The sequence below is a fragment of the Neospora caninum genome, chromosome VIIb (genome assembly GCF_000208865.1).
Source record: "Neospora caninum Liverpool complete genome, chromosome VIIb".
NCBI classification, from domain to species: domain Eukaryota; phylum Apicomplexa; class Conoidasida; order Eucoccidiorida; family Sarcocystidae; genus Neospora; species Neospora caninum.
The window spans coordinates 1,517,293-1,544,952 of NC_018394.1; the positions used below are offsets into that span (position 1 = coordinate 1,517,293).

At 55.5% G+C, this 27,660-nt stretch overlaps 5 protein-coding genes across 5 annotated transcripts; 2 read left to right on the forward strand and 3 right to left on the reverse strand.

Moving 5' to 3' along the window:
* Positions 1 to 1,175: 1,175 nt before the first annotated feature.
* NCLIV_025810 (conserved hypothetical protein) lies at positions 1,176 to 3,291 on the forward strand (the record flags this gene model as incomplete). Its single annotated transcript, XM_003882776.1, has 3 exons — positions 1,176 to 2,434; positions 2,966 to 3,044; positions 3,238 to 3,291. The coding sequence occupies 3 exons, from the start codon at positions 1,176 to 1,178 to the stop codon at positions 3,289 to 3,291; spliced, it is 1,392 nt and encodes a 463-aa protein (XP_003882825.1).
* A 1,045-nt stretch (positions 3,292 to 4,336) lies between these two features.
* On the reverse strand, positions 4,337 to 14,167 carry NCLIV_025820 (hypothetical protein; the record flags this gene model as incomplete). Its single annotated transcript, XM_003882777.1, has 5 exons — positions 4,337 to 5,935; positions 6,467 to 6,562; positions 6,771 to 11,005; positions 11,403 to 12,005; positions 12,775 to 14,167. 5 exons carry the CDS (start codon positions 14,165 to 14,167, stop codon positions 4,337 to 4,339), a joined length of 7,926 nt encoding a protein of 2,641 aa, XP_003882826.1.
* A 2,133-nt stretch (positions 14,168 to 16,300) lies between these two features.
* On the reverse strand, positions 16,301 to 22,219 carry NCLIV_025840 (conserved hypothetical protein; the record flags this gene model as incomplete). Its single annotated transcript, XM_003882778.1, has 3 exons — positions 16,301 to 17,488; positions 18,976 to 19,035; positions 21,272 to 22,219. 3 exons carry the CDS (start codon positions 22,217 to 22,219, stop codon positions 16,301 to 16,303), a joined length of 2,196 nt encoding a protein of 731 aa, XP_003882827.1.
* A 607-nt stretch (positions 22,220 to 22,826) lies between these two features.
* NCLIV_025850 (conserved hypothetical protein) lies at positions 22,827 to 24,096 on the reverse strand (the record flags this gene model as incomplete). Its single annotated transcript, XM_003882779.1, has 4 exons — positions 22,827 to 22,843; positions 23,270 to 23,344; positions 23,572 to 23,709; positions 23,952 to 24,096. The coding sequence occupies 4 exons, from the start codon at positions 24,094 to 24,096 to the stop codon at positions 22,827 to 22,829; spliced, it is 375 nt and encodes a 124-aa protein (XP_003882828.1).
* A 1,414-nt stretch (positions 24,097 to 25,510) lies between these two features.
* NCLIV_025860 (hypothetical protein) lies at positions 25,511 to 26,295 on the forward strand (the record flags this gene model as incomplete). Its single annotated transcript, XM_003882780.1, has 6 exons — positions 25,511 to 25,653; positions 25,719 to 25,749; positions 25,804 to 25,879; positions 25,943 to 26,003; positions 26,060 to 26,131; positions 26,184 to 26,295. 6 exons carry the CDS (start codon positions 25,511 to 25,513, stop codon positions 26,293 to 26,295), a joined length of 495 nt encoding a protein of 164 aa, XP_003882829.1.
* Positions 26,296 to 27,660: the final 1,365 nt, after the last annotated feature.

The following is a 27,660-nucleotide window of genomic DNA, read 5'->3' on the forward strand; positions in this document are numbered from 1 at the left end:
ACACGAGCATCGAGACGAAATCCCTTTCTGTCCATTTCTGTTCAACAGGCAAAAGGCTACACTCACGATGAATCTTGTGCTCCTACAAGGGTGGTGAGATTTTTAGCCTGTCATCACGTCCGTTGCTCCGGCCCTCTGTATGCAACGCTGTTTTATTTGGCCCTCCACGTTTCGTTTGCATGCTCAGAGAAGGAAATTACGTTCAGTTCCTGTTTTGGGCGCCTCTTCTCCACTTCCCTCCACTCAAAAAAGACATTTCAGCTGTCGCCGGAACTGTTCGATCCACTCATGTCTTTTCTTTTGCTTTTCGAGGACGTAAAAATGCTTTCTTTCGATCTAAATGCCAGGGAGTCATTCCCGGCAGCGGGGCGCGACAGCTGTCGCTATTCGGAAAGCGTTTGTCTTGTCCCTTCCTTTCGCAAGGGACCCGACCAGAAAAACGGTCGGTGGGAGGGAGATCAGGCAAGGCGCATGATCACCTCACTGTGTGTGTCTCCTTGGGAAAGTAGAGATTCTGGACTCCCTCTAAAATGTGAATCTGGAAGCAAAAGAAGGATGGGTTATGTTTACGCGTCCTTCAACGTGTGCTTTGTTCTCCAGAAGCAAAGAGGAAAGGTGAAGGCCCAGCACATGCATAGGGCGGCTGGGAACATTCGATTTCCACTCCTCGCTTCTCGATCCCTGCCTGCACACTCACGGCTCTCCGCGGTGTGCACGGCGAATTTCCTTCCCCGTGCTTCCTTTTTCAGACAATAGAGGGTTCCTCTGAGAAAACGTCGCTATTTGTTCGTTGTTTCATTGAATCTCCGAGAGCATTGTGCGCCTCACTGCCTCACTTGCCCAAATTTCGGATATCGCGTCCCCTTTGGGGAGACCTCGAGACGCGCGCGGCTTCTCGCCGGTTGCCTCGCCCAGGATCAAAAGCCGTCTGTTCCCGGAAGTCCCCCGCTTGGTTTTCTTTCAGTATAAACCCGTCCACCTACACCCTTGGGCACGTCTTGCTGTCTCTCTCCCCGAGTGAGGACCTCCTCGGCACTGTGTGCTCTGATCGTTTTTCGTCGCCGCTTCACAGCCTGCTACTCGCCGTTAGACCTCCAACTCCCCCACATACATCTCTGCCTTGGCGCTTTTCTCTCCTATCGCTTCGCTCTCTCTGCGCAAGACAGAAACTCACAATGGAAGCCACCGCCGACGAGGGCTCCGCTGGAAAGACCGCCGCCGACGAGGGCTCCGCTGGAAAGACCGCCGCCGACGAGGGCTCCGCTGGAAAGACCGCCGCCGACGAGGGCTCCGCTGGAAAGACCGCCGCCGGCGAGGCGGCCACTCTGTTTGCAGATTCCTCCTGGTGGGACGAGTGCTCGTCGTCTGCCGAGGCGTCCTCTGGAGCTTTCGGTGTCTCTACGCGGTCCAGTCAGCGCGCGTCGCCCTCCAAAAAACGGACTGCCTCCAGGGGGAAATGCCCGCCCCCCGAGGAAGATGGCCGAGAGAGTAGCGCGTCCGGAGCAGCCTGTTCCGGCGCCTCGGCCGCAAGGAAACGAAAGCTTTCTGCTGCCTCGACTGCTGACGCTGAGACTGCTGCCGCGTTCTGGGCCGCTGCTGCGTCTCAGTGGCGAAGACGGCAATGCGTGGTTCCCTGTTCAGAGTCTGCCTCTGTCTCCTCCCGCGTCTTTGGCACTGAGGTGCGGGAACTCCCTGGAGACGACCGGCTGGGCGGAATCTCCACTGCGCACGTGCTTCCCTGCAAGATTTCCTTCACCGGAGATGCGCCTGTCAGGAGACACTTCCGGCCTCAGGTCGCCTATGCAGTCCCAGACGAGGACGAAGCACAGACGCCGGAGGCACATGCCCCAGCCGAAGGGGGGGAGGCGGGCAACGAAGGGTCGGCGACGGCCTCTGCTTCCGGGGCTGAAGACTCCCGTGACACCGAAAATGTCCCTCCTGTCTCGCAGTCGAAAGGGACCCTCGGCCCGGACTGTGCGGCGAGCCCCGCTGCGTCTTTGCGCACAAAGAAGACAGACACCGCGAGAGACGCTGAAAAGGCAGCTGTACAGACACCTGCGCTGAGCGACACGGCGCCGGTGGTCCTCGAAGCCCTTCTTCATGGCCGCCTTCTTCGTGGTCTGTCTCTCCCGCTTTCTCGCGTGTCCTTTGGTTCCAAAACGCGAGGCAAACCGGAAGGACAGACGAGCTCTTCGAAGGACGCCTCAAACGAGAAGGGATGGTTCTTGACAGAGGGATGTGAAGGCTACGTGGTGGCAGTTGCGCAGCGACAGGAACCCGACGAGGGAGTGGAAATCGAAGACGATGCCTGTGAAGACGCCCCAGCAATGCGCAAAGAACACGCCAAGGCCGACGCCCTGAAAGCCGCTGACAAAACTCCGCCTTTCGCCCCGAGAAAGGAACTCGTCCCTCTCGGCGCCCTCAGTCACCTCTGGTAGGACCTGCCTCATTCGTGACCTGAAGGGGGGGCTGCGCGGGAAGCGCGTATCCGCAGTTGCCCGCGAGAGCCTTGAGAGACGTGCATTCCACTGACCACACAGAGTGTCTGAAAGAAGCGCTGTAGCCCTCACAGTTTCCGCGGAAGACAGGCAGATCTCTTGCCCCCGAATATCGCAACGGCGTGCGCGCGACTCCCGGGGATTCCGAGATCGATTGTCCTCCGTTGTCACCCCGTCTTGAAATGCGGCGACCAAGGCTGCTAGCAGACGCCGTTGATCCCGTTCTGCACAGATCTCCGCCCTTTTCGAAACCGCATGCTGCCAAGGTGTCTTCAGTTCCACTGTGCGGACTCCCGCCGAACAGACCTCTGCGGCGATGTCGCGTGACAGCCTCGTTCAGTTGTGCTGCGAGCGTTTCTTCATTTTATGCTACGTTGAGAGCAGAGTGGTTACGTGCGCAGGTTGGAAGTTTTTCTCCTGTCTCTGATGCTTTCTGGACTTTCTTTCTCGGGTGCTCCGTTGTGCAGCTACTGGCAGCAAGACGCGCTGCCCAGTCCAACGGACGACATGGTGCAGCTCTTGGCATTCATGCGGCTGGTGACGGCAGTAAGTTCTTCGGTGTCTCCACTCAGGCAAAGGCTCTCTGGACTCTTCCTTTTTCTTGTCGCTAACCTTGACTGAGGAAACCACGGGCCCTTCGCACAAGGCCCCTGACGGTACGCGTTTGTGTAGACGAAAAGGGATTCTCTGGAACCGCCACCCTGGCGCTGAGAGCCTCTGTGTTTGTTTGCGATCTCAGATGCACGACTGGCGAGATGAGATGCCATCCCCCGAAGAGAAGCCTGGCGCGTGACGTCGGGATGCAAGAGAGCATCAAAGAAGACAACGCGGGAATCCGCCTCGCTGTCGCTTCTTCCCACCAACGTTTGGCAACTCTCGGGGCGTTCGCGAATATCAGCAGTTCGTTTGTGTCAAATCCATTGTCAAAAACGTTCCTGATTCCGTCCTGCTCTCTTCTGTCTGCATTCCTCTCCGACGCGTCCGTTGTCCGAGCAACGCCCTTCCTCACTTTGTTCTGCCCTTTGACTGCCTGGTTTCTGATTTGAGTACGCCCTCGCAAGCGCGCTCTGACTTGGCCTTTATCGAGATAAGAACAAGATACCATACACGTATCTAGCTGGTCGCAAACTCCTCGAAATCTTGTCCATCCCTGCCGTCCACAAGCGTGGCGCGTTCCACGCACCGACGCTCGAGAGCTATGAACCGCCCTAAACTCTGAACTCAAGCTCGGAGGAATCTGAAACGTTTTGCTTGGCATTTGCTTTAGAAAAGAGACCGCTGGACACAGGTGCTAGCGAGACCACATGAGTTGCCCATTTTGGAGCAAAACTTCGAGTGTGCGTGAGTGAAAAGATCATTTACACGAAACGTCCCGCCTTATGTGCACGTTGCTCTCCTCTCGCACGAGAAGAACAGCTGAAAACACAGGGGCGTTTTCAGGGCTGCGCATCCTGGACCCTGCGCAGAGAGGAAAGGACAAGCTACGCATTCCCTGGAGTTCTTACCTGCCGTGCGAGCAGCGCGTAGTGTAGTGAATCAGAGTTTTTTACCGTCGCGTTTTAACAAATTTTTGAACGGAGACGGAACTGCCTCCCTCGCAATCGACAACACCTCTCGAAAACCGTGCACCCTGTGGAGTGAGGAGAGGCGGAAAACTGGGACAGGAATGACAACGATAGTGCTACGGAAGAAAGCTCGACTCATCCAACGAACACGGGGGGCAGTACGAAGCTAGGCGAGCGCAGTGTGTAGGCGCCTTCTGCGTGTGCGTGTTTCACGGAAAGTTGAACCACAGACAGGCAGACGAACTTTCCCTTCTCTGCACGTAGCCCCTCGCTCTAGCCGAGCCTGGTGGTCACCATGCCTGCAAAGAGACACTGTGCCTCCCGCTCTATGGCGTACAGCCGAGCAGGGAGAAAGGCGGCAGATGCTTCTTGCTTGTTTGAGCTTTCTTCTTCCCTAGCCGTCCCTCCGGCCTCTTCGTGGTCAACGGTCTCCACTGGCGCGTCTCTTCCCTCTTGGCCTGTTCTCTCCTTCCTGCGCTGCGTTTCGTCCACCGAACTGAGAGAAATGCGGCGAGGTCGCACGTCGAGCGACGCACAGAGACTCGCCAGACGGCTGCCGCGCTTCCACCCGCGTGTGTCTCGCTTGGGGCTTGAGGCCCTGTTCTTCGCCCTGCGTGGCGAGGTCTTCTGCATGGGCTCCGAATTCTCGCCGCCGCCTTTGTCGGCTGACGAGACGGAGTCTGTCTCTCCGGCGCGACTGGAAGAAGGGGGGAAGTCCCGGCCCCGCAGCACGGCGGCAGAGCGCGGCAAGTGCAACTCGCTTGGAGCTTCCATCGCGGAAGCAGGCTGAGCCGGCGACGCAGGAGAGGCGCTTTCGGACTGTATAGACATCGACTGGTAAGAAGCAGGGGGAGAGGAGACCGAAGACAGGCGCCGAACGGCCTTCTTCATCTCCACAAGGGGGGGTTGCGAAACCCGTGGAGACTCCGTTTGGAAGATGTATTCGACGGCGAAAGGTTTTCCTGCGTCTGCGTCGCCCCACGCGTGCACACGCGAGTCCTCATCGTCCCGTGCGCGGTCCGCGCAGGCCCGGTTCGAGGCCTTCTGACAATCCTGCACATACGCGAGGACCGCGCGTTCTTCGTCCTTGTCGACTGGCACTTCAACATCTTCTCCAAACGCGTCGAGCTCGGCTGCAGCTGGGTCTCCGTCCGGCCCGTTTCTTCGGGTGCATGCGCCGACTGCCGACGCCCGGAGCGCTTCTCGCTCCACCACGTGGTGGTCCAGGACGCGGTTGGAGAGCCGAAGAGCGGCCTCTCCGAGAAGGCTCGGAGTGCTGCGGGGCAACCCTCTGACGAGCGACGCGCGTGGAAGATTTTCTGCGAAGCGGTCGAGTTTCTGCAACAGGGAGGCTGCGCGCGCCGCTGTTACCTCGCACCAGAGAAACGCACCGAAGAGAGACGGGGACGGCAAGAACGCGCACGGAGACGCGTCTCCACCTGTGTCGGGCGCAGGTTCGGTCCCGCGGGAGGCCCCCGCGAGCCCCGAAGAGGCGTCGCCCGAACTGGAAGCCGCTAAGGCGACTTGAAGAACTGCTTGGCGCTGCAGCTCCACGACTGAACTGCGAAGCGCCGGCAGCCCGCACGGCAAGCCGGTGCACGGAGAAGAGGTCGGCGACGGAAGCCCGCGGGGGGAATCGGGTGAGAGGAAATGGCGACAGCCAGCGAGACACGCGAGGTCTCGAGCAGCTGCCGTCGAAGCGCACCGTTCGGCCGACAGGCTTGAGGTGCCCACCGCGGCATCCAAAAGGGAACAGGCGCATGCAGTCGTCCAAGCCTCGACGGCGCCTGTCAGGAGACAACAGAGCAGCTGCTGAAGGAGATCGACCGCGCTGATGCTTTCCAGGTAGTGCAGCGCCATCTCGCCTTCGACCTGAAAATGCCAGGGAAGAAGAATCGCATCCGCGTAAGAAGAGAAATGAAGGGGACGCACGCCCGTACGTTTTCAGCCCTTTCTGTCAGAACATTGCTCGACAGACCCGCGATTTCGTTTTTCTTGCCTCCAGACTGTTCCGACGGTTCCCTCGAAAACGGGGCACAGACTGTGGGGAACAGCACCCCACCATACAGCGAAGCACGCCCTGGATCCGCCCTTCTTCAGACCCGCGTCAGTGCCGTGTGTCCCCCTTTCCGGAAGAAGGTACCCCAACGGTATTTACCATCCTACGTCCTCGCTCAACAAGCTATGCGTCCCAGTGGAAGAGACCGTTCAAGGCGAACGCACGACCGTTTTCGCAGTCGCAGGATGATTCCCATCAGGAACTCAGGTGCACACCATCCCGATGATCTGCAGCACGACGTACAAGTTAATGATATATATACATATATATACATATATATATGTAGCATCGCGGACAAATCCCTTCCTGTATCGGCACCTGGTGTGACGTATGCACGCACATACCCTGCGGTTTTCGGTGTACGATTTCAACTGCATGCAATCTGGGGTCTCCCGTAGGTCGCCTCCTAGCTTCGGTGTGTCACTCGTGTCCCTACCGTCCTATAAAAGACGACGAAAAATGCACTAAGCACACTTCTTCCAGAAGGGTCTCCCAGAGGGCGTTTGACACGACACACGTCGAAACGTTTTTCCGAGATCATCGTTGAGGTGCGACGACCTCGGCGGTCTTCCCCAAAGCCGGGCTCCACTGGAAAAGGACTCTACTGTTTCCACTTTGCTGCAGGGAACGGGAAGACGCACTGCTTACCACAGCATCGAAAAACCTCTGGTTGGGCGAGAGATTCTCTTTTCCGTGTCTGTCCTCGTCGCTCCACAGTCTCTCAGCACACCGTCGCCTGTCCCGTTCTTCTTTCCGCACTTCTTCCTTGTCCGGCCTTAGGCCGTGGCGAGCAGCAGCCTCTGCCGCAGCTGCGGCGGCGCCAGCCACTTCCTTGCCTGCGTCCTCTTCGCTGCAAACGTTCCGCGCTCGGCTTCTCGAGGCTCGTGTGCCGCGGGAACGGCCGCTCAGTGAGGAGAACCCCCCCGACTCGACTCCTGCCGCCAGGTCTTCTTCCTCACGGGGCCATGCAGAGAGGGAAGGGGAAAGACGCGCTGCTGCCTGTCTCGCCGCAGTCAAGGCCGCGCGGCGCACGCCCAAGAGAAGCTCCTGGCCGTCCAGCAGGGCCGGAATGTCGCAGCGAGGAAGAAGAAAAGGACCGAGCGCTCGCAGGCACCATTCACTGAAGGACGGCGAGCGTTTCGACGCTGACGACGGACTGCTCAGATGAGAATCGTGCGCCAGCAGCGCGCCTCTCTGCAGTTCACTCCGGCCTGCCGCCCGAGCACTCTCGAAGGCGCCTCGACAGGCTCTGAGGTAATCGAAGACGCCATCCGAACCATCTCGTTTCTCTCCGTTTCGTCCGGTGCGCGTCAAGAGCTGGGCATCGAGGCGTGCTCGATGGAGGGACAGTGTGAGCTCTGTGACTGGCGGCATCCCGGGCATGATGACAGGCAACCCTCCAGTCCCCCGCGGGTTTCGCGATCGGCCTTCGCTTCCCAAGCGTCGTCTGCCTCGGGGAGTCCAGCTGAGAAACCTGTGGCTCTCGAACGGCCCCGTTCGCTTCGTTGACCTGATGGAAGAGGACGTGTCCCCGGAATTCGGGACACGTCCGCCGTCTTGCTGTTCTTGACTACCACGACTCACGCCACAGTTCTCCCCTCCCGAGCTCCTGCCTCGAACGACAGGAACGCGCGCCGCCTCTGTCTCATCCACCCAGGCCACCACGCGCAGCTGCTGAATCGCGCAGTTAAGCTGCTGAAGGTGCTGAAGAAGGAGACACCCCCGGAAATCTGGGAGCCCAACGGGCCCGTCAGGGGCCCAGGACGCCCCCGCCGCGACCGCCGTCGCGGCGGCGAACTTGGCTGCGCTCCCGGGAGAAGGGAAACGGGAGGCGAACGACGGAGAGGACAAGGCGGAGGAGTCGAAAAAGAAGGCAGATGGGGAAAGAAGCGCGCGGGTTGCAGCACGATCTGAAGACGAGGCAGAGACAGAGGAACTCGAGGCAGCTGACGGATGACCTCCGCCCTGCTTTCTCGTGAGTCGAGAAGAAACCACAGATCTGGCCAGGGAGGAGGGCGAACACTGCCACCAGTGTGACTTGCCCTTGGAGGTTTCTGAGCTGTGTCTTGCGGAACCACCGTCATTCTGGTGTTTCCCTTCCCTCTCGCCGAAGTCCGCTTGTTCCTCGGGAGGCGTCCCCGTGAACCGTTGGTCTTTCTCGTTCGGCGCATGCACGGGCCTGTCTGTGGACTCCAGTGGCGGGGTTCTGTCCCCGCGAGCCGTCTCGCCTCCTCCAAAGGAGTGCAAAGGCGAAGGATGCGCGGCCGTCGAGAGACGGGGGAGAAGCCTGCGCGACTCCCAGGCCTCTCGGAGAGCGACGACAAAGAGACTCCAGAAACGCTGGACGTGATGCAGCGAAGGGAGACCCGCGACTGCCAGCGCAAGCTCAGAGAGAAGACAGTTCGCAGGTGCGCCGCGGACGAGAAGGGAAAACGCCAGGAAGGCGGCACTCGCGGAAGAACGCGAGGAAGCGTTCCGCGAAGCGCCATTCAGCTTCGGCACGGCTGCTGACCGAGAGGCATCTGAGAGAGCGGCCTCGTCCCTGCGGTCGAGAGTAGCGAGAATGGCCAATTTCCGGGACTGTCGCAGCAAATGGGCTTTGTGCTCTTCCGGAGGCGAGGGTCGCAGCAGTTGTTCGACAGCACGCCGCATGCACATTTCTTCGTTGCCAGCGACCGCGTCTTGGCGTCTCTCGCCTATCTCCAACGCCCCGGAGGCGATCTCGCCCCCGGCCCAAAATGGAGCTTCTCGGCCCCCTGGAGAGTCGGCTGTCTGGAAGGGCGAAGCGATGTCCCACGCGGACGACGCCAAAACGGTCTTAGCCGCCGCCGGCGTCCCGTGTCTCGCGTTCTCCCCTGTTTCTCTCGCACCACTCGCCCCCGACTCCCACGCCTCGACCTGTCCTCGAGGCGCTTCTTCTCCCCGTCCCGCGACTCCGACCGGCGCATTCTCACGCGAAACGGACCCACTTCTCCGCTCGCGTGAGCGACTGCTGCTCGGGCGCCTCTCAGGGAGAACAGCAGCCTGACCAGAACTCTGAGGCGGCGACCCCAGACCACCCGCTGAGACCGATGCGGCACCCTCAGCCAGAGACTGCCGGCAATTTTCTGGCGCAGAAGCCTGGGCCCGTAGGTCGCCACTCAAGCTGGTGGGCACGTTTCCTTCGTTCCACAGGGATCTGCGGCGTGCGCTCGGGGCATGCCGGTGTGTCTCTGTTCCTCCGGGTTCGCGGAAAGGTGAGTGCAAGTGCGAATCTGTCTCCTGTCCGTGCAGCGAGGCGTGGCCCGAGTCGGGGCGCAGCTTCGCAGCGAGCGCGTCGACAGAAAGCAACTCCCTCTCTTGCTCCGCGACCGACCCTTCAACCAAAGAGGTGCCCAAAGTGGCTTCGCCCCCAGGCGCCTCCTGCGCACTTGTGGGTGAAACAGCACACGGAGGCTGACCGCCGGACTTGGCGCGCTGCGCAACCTCACGCTGGTTCGAGGCAGGCGGCGGTGAGAAAGTGTCATCGAGCAAGGGCCGTTCCCGGCGCCGCTGCCTCGGAATTGAGGAGCACCTTTCCTCCTCTTCGCCGGAAAACCTTCCACTCGCTTCTAGGGCCTGTCCGAAGAGACGGCTGAGGCCAAACAGCCTCGCTGTGAGAGGGAACGGAAGGGCGCCTGAGTGTCTCTGCGGGTCGAGCGCGCTGAGGAGCGACCGACTGAGGTCTGCTTTGGCTGCGGGCGACGCCACAGGGGCCGGTCGTGCGAACGGAAAGAGCTCGGCAGGATCGGAGGGTGGCGGAAGACGCGACAGAAGAGGCGCAAGGACGGCAAAGGACTCGAGGCGCGTCTTGAACTGGTGTTGATCGTACACCGCTTGCTTCCTCTGGAAAGCGTCCCTTCTTGCTTTCGCGTTGTCCGGGTCCTCTGGGCCGCGCAAGTGCCTATCACCGTCGGGCCCAGGCCACCGAGCGAACTCGGCGGGGCTCTCTGACCCATCTCGACGTACGTTCGCTTCCGGCATCCGCAGTGTCTCCTCACTTGGCGACGGGAAACAGGCAGCGCCACGGGTGACAGCGCGTCCATCCTGCAGCAGCACGCGGTGCATGCAGCGAAGACGCTTGAGAAGAGTTCGGTGAGCGGTGAGCCGAAGTGTGGAGGCGACCGGGGTCGCATCCGGAGCCTCCACCGGTCCCTGCCACGCGCTGAAGACTCCTGTGAAACAGCTGCGGCCTGAACTTCCTGTATTGCGGTAGGCGAGAAGAGGCAGAAAGGGCCAGGAGCGGCAGAAATGGAGAGAATCATAGGGGTCCGGTGCGGATACTGCAAGCAGAAGAAGGAGATCCTTGCGGAGGCCTTCTCGAGTGCCGCCAGCTTGTGGGGAGAGAGCAGGGATGTCGGTAAAGCACTCCTCGCCCTCTCGGTCCCCCGTCTCGCTTGGTTCCCCTTCATTGGCGGTCAGCCACTCGTCTCCGTCCTGGGCCTGCTCTCGCCCGTCGCTGGAGTCATCGGAGTCTTCTGTCTCTCCGCTGGGGCCGAGAGCGAAACCGTCCCACTCCCTACTCTCCATGAGGTTCGCTGACTGCCAGGGCTCTTCGACTCCGCCCCCCCATATCGAGCAGTCGTCTCCGCCGTGTTCGGTCAACAGACCGCGACCCGTCCGCGGCTCTTCCGTCAGGCCGCGGTCTTCAGCTGCATCCTCTGTGAAGAAGCTGGGACGAGAAAGAGGCGCAGGGCGTATGGGAGGACTTGGAAGTTCCGCGACGAAGTAGGTGAAACGAAGAGACACGTACGTTTGCTCTTGAAGGGTACGCACCAGTGAAGCTTGCCGTTGGTGGTCCGAGGGGGAAAGGAGCGCCGGAGGAGTGCCGATGCCCAAAGTACACGCGAAATAGTTGAAAAAACCTACAAGAAGCCAGAAGCTCACACAAGCAACTAGGGAAAGGAGTGACAAACAGATATTCTGGGCAGAGCCTCAGTTTCCAGGATTACTTTTTGTGCGCGTTCCGCTTCAGCCGCAGCAATTAGAGAAAAACACACTCAATGTCGTACGTCAGCAAATTTGAAATCTCCACGCAGAGAGGAAACCTCGGCTGCGCAGAACTGTTTTCTGAAACACGCTGGTAGAAGGGGCTATTGGGAACTGGGAGGTCTGGAAGAACTGCTATTCTGCAGGGTTTGCAGCATATTCTTGTTAGCCTTCCGTGGAGCAGAGTGGGAGGAAACACCGACCGGAGTCACTGACAGAACGCCTATTTACAACCCCCCTTCATCCGCGCGCGCGTGCGTCTTGCTGACGAACCTGTGAGGCCAACGTCTTGGTTCTCTCTCCTCACGACATTGAATGCGAAAAACTCGGATTGCGTGACATCTGCAGGAAGCAGCCGAGGTGCACTGATAGCTGTCCCTGTCACGGGAATTCCGCGTTTCCCCGATAGGGCACGACTCTCCTGTTCTTCCCTCGCTCGTGAGCACTGTTCGTCTTTCTCGTTGCACGGGACACAGTCAGACCGCCACTGCTCTCCTGGGTTTCCATCGATTCCACTCAGATTCTCGCGGAGGGCTTTGCACGCGTTGCTTGAGGGCGAAACCTGGGCGGCCGACTGGACGGTCTCTTGCGTCGATGTTGGTGGCCAAGCGACGTAAGACCCGAGAAACAATTCTTGATCCGCATCTACCACTGCGAAGACCGGGAGTCCCCGGGAAAGCAGCTGCTCTCCTCCGGCAGCGGAACGACAGCCCTCTTGACCAGCGCCGTTATACGAAGAGGCAAAGCCTGGACCCTGGCGTCCGACATCGCCGCCGCCGGGAAATCTCTTAGCTGTCCTGTCACCAGACAGTTTACGCAGGAGTCTTTTGTGCCGCGCTTCCAGGAGTTTGTGACTTCCCTGTTGCTGCAGTTCAACTACCGCGAGAGACAGGGCGTTCCGAAGCATTCCCGCACTGGTTCGTGTGAGCGGCACGGACTCACATGGCGCACCCGCCGGTGCGCTATGAGACGGTGAAAAGGCTTCTCTTTCGTCGTTTCGCGCACGAGTTGACTCCCCATACACCCTCACGGCCTCAATGGTCAAGTACTCGCCAACTGGGGTAATGTAGACACAGACACAAGCGCTGCTCGTCACAGGGATTGCATGGCGAAGTGCGTTGCGAGGCAGGCAGAAGCAAGTCAGACGTTCGCGAAGCCTCACCCACGAGAGCACAGAGACGCTGAGAAAGGTGACATGCTCAAGGAGCAGTTAGCTGCAGTGCAGAACGTGTAAGCACTACTTGCGACATGAAAGTGGTAGACCGCTGGGAGGCATGAGCATACGATATGTGAGGAATGCGGATTCCGAAGTACGGAAGAGAAAACGAATGACATGAACTGATATCAAGTACTGAAAGAAGCCTGCAAAAGGACCGGTAGGTTGTTCATGATGCCCTAGGGTTGCGTTACCAGCGAAGTCGCTTTTTAGCAACTGTTTTCCGTCCACAGAACCGCACATAGGACCAACGCAAAGAACTTGCCCATTAGCGTGAAGGCAACGGAACCCATATCGATTGGAAAAGAGTGAAATGCCAGGTCTTCTTCGTGGATCCCTGCACACTTTGTGTTCAGCAGTATGAGAAGGTGCGTGTGGCCTCTCCAAAATGCATCATATCTGCTGGGAGAGACTACAGTCAAGGCTTACCACCAAAGAGTCGGCGAATGGGTGTACAACGGCTAGGAAACGACACAGCACACTCACGGCGCACTTCAGCTGCCTGGGCCTGGCGTCTTGCTTCCCATCGTTTCCTGCTGTAGCCTTCACCTAACTCTGGTGCTTGCCCTCCTGGTGAATGCACTTCATTTTCGGTGCCTGGGAAGTGCCCAGTGAGAGACGAGGAGGACGCGTCACGCCGCTTCTGAAGGAACGTGGTCTCGTTGCAGTTACAGGCGGCGGAGTCGCTGAGATAGAACCCATTTGCTGAAACGCGGCGCGTCGCAGTTGTTTCTCCAGGCGAACGTCCACCCGAGCCGTCTAACGTGTACGTACACCTCAATGCGAGGTGTTGTTCAACACCAAAGGATCGTGGGAAAGCTGCTTTCTTCGCTGCTGGAGAGCCAAAGAGGCCACCAAGAAGGCTTGTGGCCTCGGTGCTGCCCTGAGTTCTAAGCTGAAGATGAAAAGGCGCAGGAACTAGTTGGGAGCAAATCAAGGGAGGCTGAGGTCGTACGCGGATGGGAAGCACGCCACGCGCACGCGAAGCCGACTCTCCGAGCGGCTCTCTACAGCTGCACGGCGCAAACTGAAGTGACCCTCCATCTCCGTCATTGCTTGCTTCATTTTGTGGAAAGGCAGCTTCATGACGACAGCTGCAGATGGCAGGAACTCTGAAGAACGGGTCACGGCATTGTGCTTCACGTGGAGGCAGGCTCAACTTGAGAAGTGCGTGAGCAAGAGACTGGACGAGAACCTCGAAACTTGTGGCTCTTGTGAAATCAGAGAAATCAATTTGCCTCGACAACAGAGAGAGTCCCCGGGCGGCTATGCAAAGCTGCTTCCGAACGTCGTGTTCCTGAGCCTTCCCTTTACACTCACTTGTCTTCCCTCCTGTGACGGCGGAAAGACAGGTCGTAGAAGACCCAACTGTCGCGCCGCGAGAAGATGGTTCCACTAACAAGGGTGTGCCTGCTGGTGAAGGGAGCGCGGACGAAGGAATTAAAGAGTCGCTTGTTCCTGTCCGATGTTTCCTCGTGAACGAACTCCATCTTCGTGAGAAAAGAGAAATTGGTGAGGGTAGGGGAGCAGAATCCAGCCGCACGGCGCGCGACGACGATGACTTGCTCTGACAGAGCGAAGCAGACGATCGGGTGGTCAACAACGAAGGCGCTGATGGAGGGATCGGGCGATGCCCGCAGCGTTTCGAGCCGAGGAATTTGATACTCCCCTTTTCCTTGTCTTCATCCCTAACGGCAGCATCATCCAACCTGGCGCGGCCGGTCTCACGAGACCCACTCACAGCTGGTGTAGGCCTGCTGCATTCTGTTTGTCCTCTACGGGCTGTCGGCGTCCGCTCTTGTGCTGATCGCATGCCCTCCATCAGAGATGATGGACGCAGCAGACTGAGAACTGTCTTACCGAGATTTCTCTCCGCAGGTTACAACATCCAGCGAGGGCCGCAGTTGCTCCACAATACCGACGCGCCAAGCCAGGATATAACAGAATACCCTCGTCGCCGATGAAGACCAACGTGACAGAGGAGAGAAGAGAGAGTGAACTGTATCCTCCAAATAGCCAAGGTACCAAATATGGTATTGGAGAAAGGAGGTTTGTATATAATACAACCTATAAAAGGCAATATAAAATGTGATACAAAGGATCGTTTTAATGTTTTTGTGGAGCGAAAACACTGGAAGCTGGAAAACGCAGAGCTTTAATTCTCACTCACGGGCCCGAAAGAAGAATACATGCGCGCTCGCTTGACAAGATGGTGGCCAGCGAGGCTTTGACGTGAAAAAACGGAGACTTTGGATCACATCATTAGTGCCCGCCGGAATTCCTGTCCGGTAAACGGCATCGAAGGCGAAAAAAAGTCGCTCTAGGGCCATCACCCTGGAAAAGGATGTTGCCGGTAGTTGCTCCGTGAGATCCAGAGTTGTTATCGAGTAACGAGACAGGGGGATGCACGTGAACGGTGTCTCCCCTGGCGATGGACAACAGATTGCATTGATCTTTTTCGAAACCCCTCCATACAGGGTCAAGAAAAAGGTGACTCAGGAAAGAAACTGAGCATGCTGGTTCCGTATTTTATTTGGCACGGCTTTCCAACAAAGATGCGAGTGCCAGGTAAAACATTCGCAAGATGCAGTCGCATGCAACTGCACATGCCCCGGGGTGAGGAACGACAGAATTGCAGGCCAACGGTTTTGACGATCCAGGGGGTGACATATGATGGAAATCGGTCGCTCTTCGGTCGCGCGAAAGCTATGGTTTTTGGTTGGGGGACCCAGTGGAGATTGTAATGTTGCACATCCGAGATGTTCTGTGATCAATGAGTCCTTTTTTAGCTCTGCAAGTTTGACTCACCAACAGTGTAGCCGTGTGTGTTAGCGACACATTGTCTCGTCGCGGAATAGGGCCCGGGTACCCCAAGAGCGCGTCGCTTGCTGAACGATCGTTAAACCTTTTGCTCAGTTGCAACCTACTTCGACTTACCACGAGCATTGGTTTCTAACTTGAATACATGAACGTCCAGTTCCCACACCGTAATCCGTCTGCGTCTTCCCAGCCAGCAGCACTACATGCGCTAGTCTCATGTTCCAACGTGTGTCATGATTCTGTCCGCTACCGCGCTCTTGCTATATTTTGTGCAGCCGGTCAATTTACTTTTGACGCTGATACCGAGCAACCACTTCTGAAAATTCTGCCCATCCGGGGGGAAGGAACACCGTCTGTAAGTATCGTGCTCGGAAATTTAGACCTTGAGGATAGTGAGAAGGTCTTGTTTATAATTGAAGTAGACAGTAGATGTTTTAGCACCAAACAAAAAAAAACAGCACTCAATGTACAGCATCGCCATCAGATCGTTAAACGCTCACAGTACTATACGCTGTACACTGTCTATCAGCAACTTCTGTTGGTGGGGTGTACGAATTGTTGACAGGTGTAGATGTTGCATCCTGGCACTGCGACGGCTTTGTGCTTTCTGTTGCTTTGAAAGGGCCACATCAAGTGCCCTGAAGAACATACACCTGGAGACGAATACGCAGACAGCAGGGGGCCCGCCCAAACGCTTAGCACCTTTCGAACTCCCTGACTCACCGCCTTCTTCATGGTGCGGCAGCCAGTCCCTCTCATTACTCGTGAGTAAACTGTCGTCCTCCTGACAACGCTGAAGGAATCAGCGGCACCGGAAGTCCAGTGGCGCAAGAAAGCAGCTGACTGTACAAAGCCACATTTTATTTCATTTGCTGGAAGTTGCACTTCCCCCCACAGCGGGCTGGACGCCAGCCTGTTGCTGCAGAGGATCCGGAATAAACAATCGAAAAGTAAGTTTCGTTATCTTCTTGTGCCTCCCTTTTGCGGGATTACACGAAGACTGGCACAGTATCGCAGGCAAATACGCTCTGCCGCCCACAACCAAGCGATCTCTCCCGCCTGTGCCACACTCGCACAAGGCAGACAAAGTTGGGGATGCGTTCTCAGGGCAGACAGCCTCACAGTCGGCTCATCTTTAGTCGTCCTCCGCAATAAAAAACCGCCACGGACCTGCTGCGATACGGCCCTCATGAGCCTGCTCTTCGTCATGTTGTCTGTCCACTCCAACAGCAGGAGAGGCAGGGCGGCACTGCCTTCCACTGATTCCACAGCTCTCGGGTTGTTGTTCCCCTTCAGGAACTCCTGCCGGCTCTCCAGCATCCAACATCTTGTTCCGACTTACGCGTCCCTCCTGATCGCTCTGTTGAGGTGCTGAGCCACCATGATGCGTACCTTCGTCGGGAGGCATGGCTTCGGTACCCCCAACAGGCACCTGCTGTAGAAGCCTTCTAGGTTTTGGATTCTCCTGATGGCTATGCCCCCCGTCCACCGGCAGCGTCGATACTTCCCGTCTGGTGTCGATGGAGTCCAGTGACTTTGGATTCCCCTCCGCAAAGTCCCCGCCGCCGGAGTGTATCTCCAAACCTCCAGGGAGGGGTGGCAGATGAAGCGCCCCTGTACCAAACTGGTACCTTCGTCCTGAAGGGTATCGGCGAAGACCAAGTGCGACGGCAATCCTTGGAGGACGACTTGCAGGGAAAGGTTGAGCGCCGGGTGATTCGACGCCTTCCTTGGTTGCTGGAACTTCTCCGGGTAACTCTTGCTGCGGCAAGGTGCCACCTTCCTTTGAGGGCAAGGCATCAGCCTCGTCTCTCTGAGCTTCTTTTGCGGGCTCCCGTGGCTCGCTTCGGCGAGGCGCAGTGTCATCTATTGTCGGTGGATATGGAACAGTAGGTGGAACTGCCGTGCCAGGCGGCACTAAAAGGTACTTCACCCACTTCCCCCCCGGCGTCTCCACTGGCGCAGCGGTCGTCGTGGTCGAACTAGTTGTAGATGAAGCAACTGTTTCCTTTTCGGATTCCGCTACTGCCACAGGACGCGTGCCGCCTCTACGGAGATTCCGATTACCTTTTTGCGGTACTGGCTGCGGCAACGTGAAGCCTTCTTCCTTGTGCGTGGAATCCTCCTTCTCCGTTTTCTGTATGTCTGCTTCGGGCGCAGCTTCCTGCTTGGCGGTATCTGGCGCTTCTCTACTCTTTACAACGCCGCCAGTATGACGTCCATGCCGAGGCCCCCGCTCCGTCTGCAAGGCGCTACGCACTGGTTGATCATCGTCTGTTTCCTGTTCTCTGCTAAGAGAGGGGGGCTCGCAGTATAACCAGTCCTGCCCCACAAATCCAAAAACAGTGCCGCCAACCTCGAAATTACAGCGAGTTGCCTAACAGCCGCTATATCGGACAGAATAGAATGGCGACGCGCGCAACCACCACCGGTGCTTGGTGCACCCGCGAGCTCTTATCACTCTCACGACTAGCTAACATGAAGCATATACCAATCGCCTTCCAGAAGTGTAACTGATGATGGACATCATATGCCGTTTCGCCACTCCTTGTTTCCATTGCGCTTCTGTCCACCAACAAAGTCACATCTCAACTTTAGTGCTTCCACCCGTGGAGATGTTTACCCTCTCCGAGCTTCACTATCTCGCGTGTCGAATTTTTCAGCGAAGGACTCACTGTGACTTTCTTCCAGACCCCTTTGGGGGAGGATGTTAATCTCCCCCATAGGCTTCTCCGCACAACGGGGGTTGGGTTTGCTGGTTCACGGTTGCTGGCCGTGTCTGAAAACATCACACCCAGCATATCACCAGGCCAGCATAACTCTGCCTCTTGATAGTCCAAGTGAAGCCTGTATTACTACATCACGACCGCCACGTGGTTCGGCCCAACCCAACGGTCTACATCCTGCTACGCTGTCACGTGGTTCGCCTTGACGTTGTACCCCTGGCTGCACGCCATGTTTCTCGGAAACTCCACAGCTGTTGCCGCGAACACGTTTTTGAGCCTGCCCAGAGACGAGACGTTCCCCGTCTGGACTGCTGCAAGCTCAAGCAACAATTCTAAGAACCATAGACAACCGGTGGCTACTAGCGACTCAACACTTGCCTCAGCGGCAAGCCGTCTCGCTTGTGGAGAAAGGAGTCGATAGACGCGACTGCTAGAGGGCGAAGGTACCGCGGTGCCTCAGGCTCCGTAGTCGACTCCCACTTTGAGTATTCCTCTGACCTCACCCCTCGACACACAACAGCAGGCTGTCAGAGACTCACTTGTGTCTGCCAGCGTGGGAAACGCGATGGTATATAAAGCCGCCACAAGAGCCAGCGAAAGGACGAGCCGTTGACAAACAAAAGCTCGCGTCATTGTGTACCTTGAGAACAAGAATGACTGCAAATAGACCAGCAAATCCTCAAAGCGACTCTAGCGCCACGGTTCTTTTCGCCCCGTGGGAGGCACAGCTCGAGACAGGATGAGCGCTCACACCGATTGTAATGAGGCAACCCGTCAGCTGATTGGTAGTGCTAAGATTCCACAAACGCGAACGAGCGTGGAACAAAAACCCCGTGTGCTGTTGTTTTTGTGGGGGTGATTTTGTCACGTCTCTCCCGCACGATCGCCGGGGGTGAGCGTTGGCACGGAGACAGCTGCGGGGCGAGGTACTGGCAAATCTGAGGGAGTAGCAGTGTCGATGTCCACTGCGCAATTGCGGCGTCGAAACCTTGTAGCGGCCGCGGAGGCAAATTGAGGAAATTGAAGCGTCTGCTTTGACGATCTCGTGTTTAGGTGATACCAACCCAATGTCTCGCCGCGGTACACACGCATCACGCGTGTTTTGGTCGTTCCGCCCTGAGGTAGCTCCCCGCTGGTCACGACGCTGGAGACACCACGAGTGCAGCAGCTTGATGAGCAGCACAGTCCGAAAATCAGCGGGTGCACGCGTAAAGAGTGGCAGATAACAATCGACTGTACTTGACTATTGATGGCCAGGCCTGTCAACTGGGTCACCACAGCTCAAAGGCAAGTCTATGCCCGGTACTTCGACAGCACTGTGGCCTCAGTTTCGTCTCACACAGAATGAGAGGCACGAGCGCGCCTAGAACGATCGGCAGTGACGAAAGGCCCGCGAGTGCCTGAGAATGTGGCGCGTCGTCAGAGGGGCGGGACCGGGAGTGAGGCTGACTCTCGATGTGAACGCATGGATATGGCACTCTTGCACATCGGATCTGCTGTACACACTATCCGGAGAGGTAGTTACCAAAAAACAAAGTACAGCCGTACATGCGCCTGAAACTGTCGCGGCGAAAGGAGGTCCCTCTGGTAAAACGAACTAATTCGCTGTACGGTCAGAGTTAAAGTAGAGCGTCTTCTCAGGCGAAGGCGACACACTGTAAAGCTTGTCATCTATCTATGTCTTCTTCAGAGAGTCATGGACAGTTTTGTTCTGTACAATACTAGGGCTGAGGTTGGAAGTGTTGTGGTAACCCCAACGTTTGGGATGCCTCCAGCCTCTGTAGCGTGGGACGGAAGTGCCACTGGATAGGTGGATGGTGGTAATGAGGTACACGTGGATTCCAGGTAAGAGCTCAGAAGGCGGAGTGAAATTGCTTCATGCTTCGCAGGTAGAGAATCTTTCAGCTATTAAAGAAAACCACAGATCGCTCAAGCCACGCGGGGCAATCCGCATTCAGTCCTTTCGTCGGCGATGCGAAAAGGAAACAGGGGGAAGCTGAGCCTTGTCTGAGTGCCGAACATATCTGTCAATGCATCTGGAAAGCTTATGCTTGAGCAGCTCGTCCGTCCTAGTTTATTATTTTCACTTATCTTCTCTCTTCCATAGTTGGTGATGCTGCCAAGCTTCTGTATTCCCCGTGGGTGTGATGACTTCTCACCTGTGCAGACCAGAGTCTCTCGTAATCCTATTGTGGCCGCAAGGAAAAGTGCAGTTCAGTTTATACAGAGCGCTAACCACAAAACTCTTTTTTTGCGTTCTGCCCTGGGCAGCTACACTTTCCCTTGGTTGTTCCACAAGGCCCTGTGCTTTCACCGTATACTGCAGAGCTCCTCTGTCCCGCTAACCACGCGAGGAAGATCTCCCGGCAAGGCTACGAGGATGCTTGTGACAAATCCCTTACCGGTGACTGCGTTGTAACAGGACAGCTCGAGTTGTGTGTCAGTCCACCATGGAGGTACTGTCGAGAGCTTGGCTGGAGTGCCACGGACAAATGACCTAACCAACTCGCTCGCGCCAAAGCGTTCTTTTGGTGAGCCACCTTATAGTTTCATTGGCATTCCAGAAGTAGTGACAAGCAAAGTTTGAATGTGCGGGGTAGAACCGGAAGGTAGGATAGCCTGCCTCCTCAAGAGCAGGTGTAGCAGTGGGAAGTGGGACACGTGAAGATGCGGAAGGCTCCAAGAGCGCTGGTCTGTTGTTGATTTGGCCATGTTTACACACTCAAAGCCACTTGTGTTTGGAATACTGCATCAAGAGCAGAGTTGTCTTGCGTTGAGCGAGTGACGCTTATCGACCAGGCTCACGAGGGTAAACTGGTAATTGTGGGCCATTGAATATCCAGGGAACCATGAATATGGTATACCCGAGTTGGCACAAGGAAATGATTTTCCTTAACTTTGCATGAGCGTCCACAGCAAAAGGGCCGGCTTCTACATTCGTCGATAAGTCCAGCTGTTCACCAACATTTCTTTCTTGTGCAGAAGCAGGGGGAAGTTCTTGTATTGGGTGTGCGCCGTGTGTCACTCGGTAGCAAATGACATCAAGAAAGACGCAGACATTTCAGCCAGGTGAGTGTGCTTTTTGTGCAAGTCGCTAAACACTTTTCACCATATTTTCGTCACTTTACATGGAATCGGTCATTCCATGGGGGACGGTCGTTAAAGAAACTGTTTTCCCGCCGGTCGCTGTGGGTTCGTACAGGCCTCTCCCTCTGACAAGAGCCGCTACCTGTGAGCTGCCGGTGACAGTGGCTGAGCGGTTTGCCTTCTCGCTTTTGCTTCTCCCACATGGATATATCCTTGCATACGCGATCTAGCACCTCGTCCACGACTGCATCGACGCCTGTCTTTACGACCTGCTGTCGTTGGCGGTCGCCCGCAGTTTGTTTGAGACTCCGGTGCATACAGTCAGTTTTTCCTTCGTGTCTGTTGTGACTGAAAGGAGGCGGGCCTTCAGTCACATTTCGGGTGTGCAACGGAGGGTAAGGCGGGTGCTCGTAGTCAGGTGCGCCAATTCTCGGTTCTACTGGCCAACCAGGATCTGCTAAGTAGGAAAATGGGAGGTCCCAGCTCGGCCAACTACCGTCCGGCATACAGCGGTGCCGCAGCATTTCCAGGTAAGCGCATCGCTGGGACGCATGAGCGGCTGCAACATCGGCAGTGGTCGGTGCCTTCGCTTCTTGCAGTTCCCAGAGGTGACACATTGTATCATTGCAACAGCTGGCGAAGATAGGCCGCCCCATTACAACTTCTGAAGGGACTTCCTGAATCCTCACTGGGCCTCTGTTGCCGTCCAGGTCGTACACGAGGCGAACGCGCAGCCTCTGTTGTTTACTGTCTGTTTTGTCTGGAACGTGGATACACTCGAGGAACAGAATGCTGCCTCTGTCCGTCCCCACGCATAGAATCATTCTTCTGTAGGGGATATCTTGACTGACTCCATCCATACAGGGCAGCAGAGACGGTGGCGGAACAGAAGCAGGATCGTGACTACTGTCTTCGTCGGTGGTGCTTAGTCGTGCTTCTTCAGGAGGACTGATCCAGTGAACAGACGTGATCGCATCCTCAGGTTTCACACCCAGTTCCATCAGCGTGGCATGTACTTGGCATCCAGGATAATTCTCTGCATCTGGCTGGAGGTTTATAAGGGCAATTTGGTTTTTTGTGTCAGCGGAGGTTGCAGCAAGGATAATCACTTGCTGGTCATTTATGTGCTGTGGAGTGGCGGCCAGTGTGCTGAACGCTCCGGGCAGCGCTCGGACTGGATGAACAGATACGTCGAAGTGATGGGTGTACTGCGGCTCGACCACGATCACATTGAAAATCATAATTCCTTCTGTTGGTGAAGCTGCTGCAACATGGAACACGTCAGCGTTTGGAGGGGCCCTTGGGTGCAACAGTATATCTGGAAGGAGGATAGCATCGTCAAGCGGGGCTTGAACCTCTGAGAGCCATGGGACGGTCAGATAGGAGAAGCAATTATCGTAAAGGGCACTCCACACCGCCAGGCGGCTTTGTTTGCCTATAGGCACACACACAGCACTCGCAGATACATGGCATTTCGGTTACACGTTCTCTCATTTATCTTCTGCGGTTTTTTGGAATCCTTCGCGCCCGTCTTGCTACAAGGCTGTCCTAGGGATTTCAGGAAGTTACATGAGATGCGTTGGCAGTACTAGTGATTGTCATTCTCGCTCACCGATGGCCATGGCAGAGCGTCCTCCACCGCTTACGAGCAGATTTCGTACTTCTTGCCCGAAATACACTGCATTCCATGATCAGCAAAAGCGGTCGTGCGTCACTGCCTTTGGGAGGGGCAGCTGTTGTGGAGTCGTAAGGAAGCAGTAGATGAAGTGGAGAAAAAAAAACCTGGACTGTTTCATGGAGCTTCCCACATTAAGCCTACGGGCTGTACGGTGGGAAGGAGGATTTACCTTATACACTTTGTATCTCTGGCAGAGCAAACAACTAACAGCCAACAATGGTACAGGAGGTACAAACGCCCATACTACCAAAGGACTACAACCCGCTAACAGTGTGTGTTACGACATCGGAAATTGTGTTTTGAACACCCTTTTATGATTCTGTGGGCGGGTCAAGAAGCGGCCGGTCCATGAAGAATCGAGTCCGGCACAGGGGTGCGGTTTACGCTAGTCTCGATCAACCGGCTCACGGCAGTCAATTTGGACCATCTCCGACAAGTTGCGAATGAGCCATCGACGTAGATGTCCATCCTGGAAGTACAACACAGAATCCATGACCCCCATTAGTTCTAGTCGTGGTACAAAACGTCAAAAGCCGCAAGGAAACATATGATGTGTTTGCTACCAGAAAATGCAGAGACTGAGCAAAGGTGCACCCTGCACATGTCTCCATACCTACATCGAATGCGCCATAGAGAATTTGCTCTCCGAATCCGTTCTGTGGTCCGAAATACATCGTCCTGACTATGCCTGTAGCGAACCGGAAAAGCATACGAAGGATGATCCTGTTCGGCCCTTACAAGAAAAAGCGAGGTAAGGTGATGCTCACACGTCAATCTTTGCCCACCCGCCGCTGTTCTCGCTAGTTCTCGTCAATGTCCTTGAGCCAGGCGTTTAAAATTTGCTGAGTAAGGGCGGCTTCTGTCAACAACGCAAACTGCTACGCGTCGCGGACTGTTTCTCATTTTGGTTCTTACCGATTAGCTCGGATGGCGCAGCCACTGAAGCCTCCGGCTGTGTGAGGTCAAAAAGGTAGACACCTCCAATCTCGACCCCGACTGCAAGCAGGGGCGCGTCCCTAGAGAAGGCGAAGCATGTCACCTTAGACGAAAATTCTGCAGACAAGAAGAGGACTCCACAATTAGGCAGCCTCCCATGAGTGACCTTCCAGTTTAATGGGAAGAGTGACAGAAAAATATGTTTTCGGGGTGCTAGGCCTTAATCCTTGTCATGACCAGGAATAAAGACGTGAACAGAAAGTCGTCATCTTCCGCCCGCCCCCCTCCTTTGGTCACAGAAAAAAGCGTGACTGGTTGGAGAGGAAATGCCTGCATTTTTCGCCGGTGCCTCTCCCTACCAAACGTGTCGTAACGGCTAGCTCGGTAGCTCGTGTTTGTCTCGAACAGTTCCACATCCATTAGAGCTTGTGCTTGGTTGCAGTCTGAAGGAGCTCCATCTCCCTTGCGGGAGGATCCCGCATGTTTGTTCGATTTTTTCCCCATCGTGAAAACACAGATCGGTTGCTGTGTGTTGTGCTTGGCCAGTAGGAATTTAGGCAACGAAGCCCTCCATGTCCCTTCTATTAGGTGGCGCAAAATCAGACAGCATTTCGTTAATGCTTCTATCAAATCGAGTTGACTCCCAGGTGCGTCAGTTAGTTCGGCGGTTTCTCTTATGTGATCGGGGAAAGAGGCCCTGCAGTAGAAGCGGAAAACATGCAAACCAATAACGAGCCCCCACCTTGAGGGACTGAACAGTGAGCTGTAGGACAGGCTGTCACGTCGACAGCCGATTCCCGCCAGAACAAGAATAGCTGCTTGTATGGGAACATACTAGAATTGCTGAACTGCGCATGCTACCTACAGGACCCCTTGTGACGGTACATCCAATGCGAATGCGGATCATGACGGGGGACTAGTTACCGCGTCAGTCAATCGTAACCTGCCGCAGCTCCTTCGATTCTACAGCAGCTTCCGATTAGATTTCGTACGCATGCAGTGTGGGTCCGCTAGGTTACGAGAGTGCGATTGAAATTGCAAGCAGATACACCCTTGCACATGCGCACGATCACACGGTTGTCAAATCCGATGTTCCTCCTCGGTCTCCGGATAGGAAGAGACCCTAGCGCACACGTAATGGTGGAAGTATCTTAACAAACTCTTCGGCATGGGCTACGTAAGCTCTCGCCTGCCGATTGTGGTCCTCGAGAACAATGAGGTGCTCGCCGCCCTGCGCTGCAGGGCGCTTCTAGTGACTCGGATGCAGAAACGTAACAAAACATCACGACTTTTCTGTCTCCCGTGGCGTACAGTATCCCGGTCATTTGTCATGTTCGGGAATGGGTCTGCCAGAGGCCGGTTTTTGTGCATGCGTCAATCAAGGCGATCATAAAAAAAATTGTCCCACGGCAGTTCAGCAGCCGGGCTCCTGGGATAGCACACCAGAGTCATCTGTGCTCACCACATGCTCGAAATAAACAAATATTGCATCCCTGAACTAGGCTGCTTCTCCTAGTATTCAGTTTCCCATGAGGCTGCTTGCTGCTTCCACCGATGTGGCTCCACTCATGCCTCAAGGCACCACGCACCAGGCTTCGTCATGTGGGGGGTAGAAACGCCGTTTTCCTCGATGTCCTCCCCGGAAAGATCCAGCGGTTCAAAGCTCTGACGGAAAATGTGTGCCTAGGACTTACGCTGCTTGCAGAAAACGTTTTCAACGCAACGTGGGCGCAGACATCTGGTATGACGCATAAAGTGATAGTACCATGCGAAATATACACAACATCGCATGCATATAGAAGGCTGTAATGACAGTGCATCCGTCACAGGTGGTTGAGATGATTAACAAGAGCGTCACACCTGATCTCTGCCGATACCGGTTTTGACGGGGAAACTCTGCCTGAATTCGACGAGAACCATGAAACTCTCTTGGCTTCTGGGTTTGGCTGCGGCGGCGGGCTCCTTCATTGGAGTCTTCGCAGCGTCGGTGAAAAGCGTGCCTCGACAAGCCCAAACCCGATTTGACAGTCAGAAAAACGACAAAATAAAGGTTGACATCATGTAAGGTGTTCTGAATTTTACACAACAACAAGGGTGCTTCTCAAATTCGGCATGTGCGCAATTAGGTATGAGTCCATGTGTCCTTTCTGTCAGAGAGTAAGCTTTCTGTCCACCAGCCGGCGTTGTTCTGTTGTTAATTAGACGGCACAGCTTCTAACTAAGCAACTGCCACACATTATGAAGAGTGATCTTGCTGACTACATCGATCTACGTCTGTATCCGTATGGTAAGCATCACTGCCTCCGCATATTTCGAGACTCTGGTAAGTGGCATTCTCGAAACGCCTTAGGCAACGCAGTCGAACACGGCGACCAGATCGAATGTCAACATGGCCCTGAGGAGTGTCACCTGTATGACGAAACTGCTTTCAGTTGCAGAGCCTGGGTGGAGACTAGGACATTTGTAGGAATAAGGTGTCAGCGTGTGCAATCAGGGAACTGCACACGGATCCTTCGCAGATCACGAACGTTCTCACATGGTAGGCTAAGGGAGTCAGCTGCTTTTTTGCACATGCGCAATAAATTTGTCAGTCTTGAGAGCATCAAAGGAAGTCCCGATACCGAATGGAGGCAATGCCTGACTGAAGCCGGTGATAAGAAAGCAGCGATACAAGGTAAACGGTGGCTTCTTATTCCATCTTAACGACGTGCATCACCAGTTGCTGTCTGCAGACTGCGTCACCTCCGTTAAAGGTGTCCAATTAATGTAAGCAGTTTGCAGGCCAAGTGGCTGAAGCGATGAACATTACCCCTAGAACGATCAGGAAGGCTGTCAGTGCATACTCTAAGACTGTTGGCTACGAGTACGTCCCATGGATAGAAGTAGACGGAAGACACTCCAAGCAAGCAGAGGAGAATTTGACAGAGTTCGTCTGCAAGAAGTACGGTTGGTGTTTGTTAGCAACACTTCTTGTAATACAGTTGAAGCTTACTTCAGAATCGGCAAGAGGGGGTCACACTTCTGCGCGATGCTATCCCTTCCGGATACGACACATGTTCTCCTGGATCATCAAAGATGCTTCAAATACCCAACTGTTCGGAGCTGAAAAATCCCGATAAAATACTGGATATGAGAGCACACTAGCGTGTGCCAAACGGTTCACACCCCATTCTTGCAGACGACAACGTTCGACTCTTCGTGCTGTGCAAGGGAACTGTTAGCGGCACGCACCTGTGGCTGTTCTTCATTGGAGCAACGTCAACAGATGTTTTGAGTTTGTCAGTGTCGTACGTAGTCTCTGACGAGTTGCTTCTTTTGTCGGGCACGACAACGGGTTCTCAGGAGTTTACGCAGACCAACTCACGCCATACTGTGAAACCTTGACTTTTGCACAAACTCGTGCCAACGTAGCCTCCATTTTGCCGTGGCGTTTTTTCGTAAAAACACTGCCCGTTTAATGCAATCGCTTCCCCGTGGCCAGGTAACAAAAACAACGTAGCCGACGTCCCTGCTGCTCTTGTTGTACGCGCAAGTGCCAGCTTTTTAATTGCCACAAGTGACATAACGCATGAAGGAAAGTATTTACCGCAGCACAGCTGCTGGTTCTGGAAAGGTTAATGACAGCCAACTTGGGACGAGACGAAAAGTGGTTAGCTTCGTTTGGACAGTTGTACTTCCAGTACTGCGTAGTCTTCTGTGAAAGCATTTTTGTATGGTACGGCACCAAGGGAAGCGTCGAGAATTTTGATTCGATTATTCTAAGAATCGTGCAAAGAGGGGAACGTTCGATTTCTATGAATTGAAGGGTACATTTCCCGTCAAATGCTCCATCGAATGAACAAGCCGGCGGACACAAGAAAAACACGCATCAGAATGAGGCTCCGCGGAGGCAGACACTCACCTATTCTGTATTCACTCAATGTGCTTCAGAACACTTGTAAACACAGACGGCTTGCAAAGCCAATCACACACAGACCTGCGGTGGACCGCCGCCGTTCGAACAGAGCATTCCGTTTGCGCATCACATACAACATTTGACCGACGTTCAGCTGTTGTAGGTAATCGGCC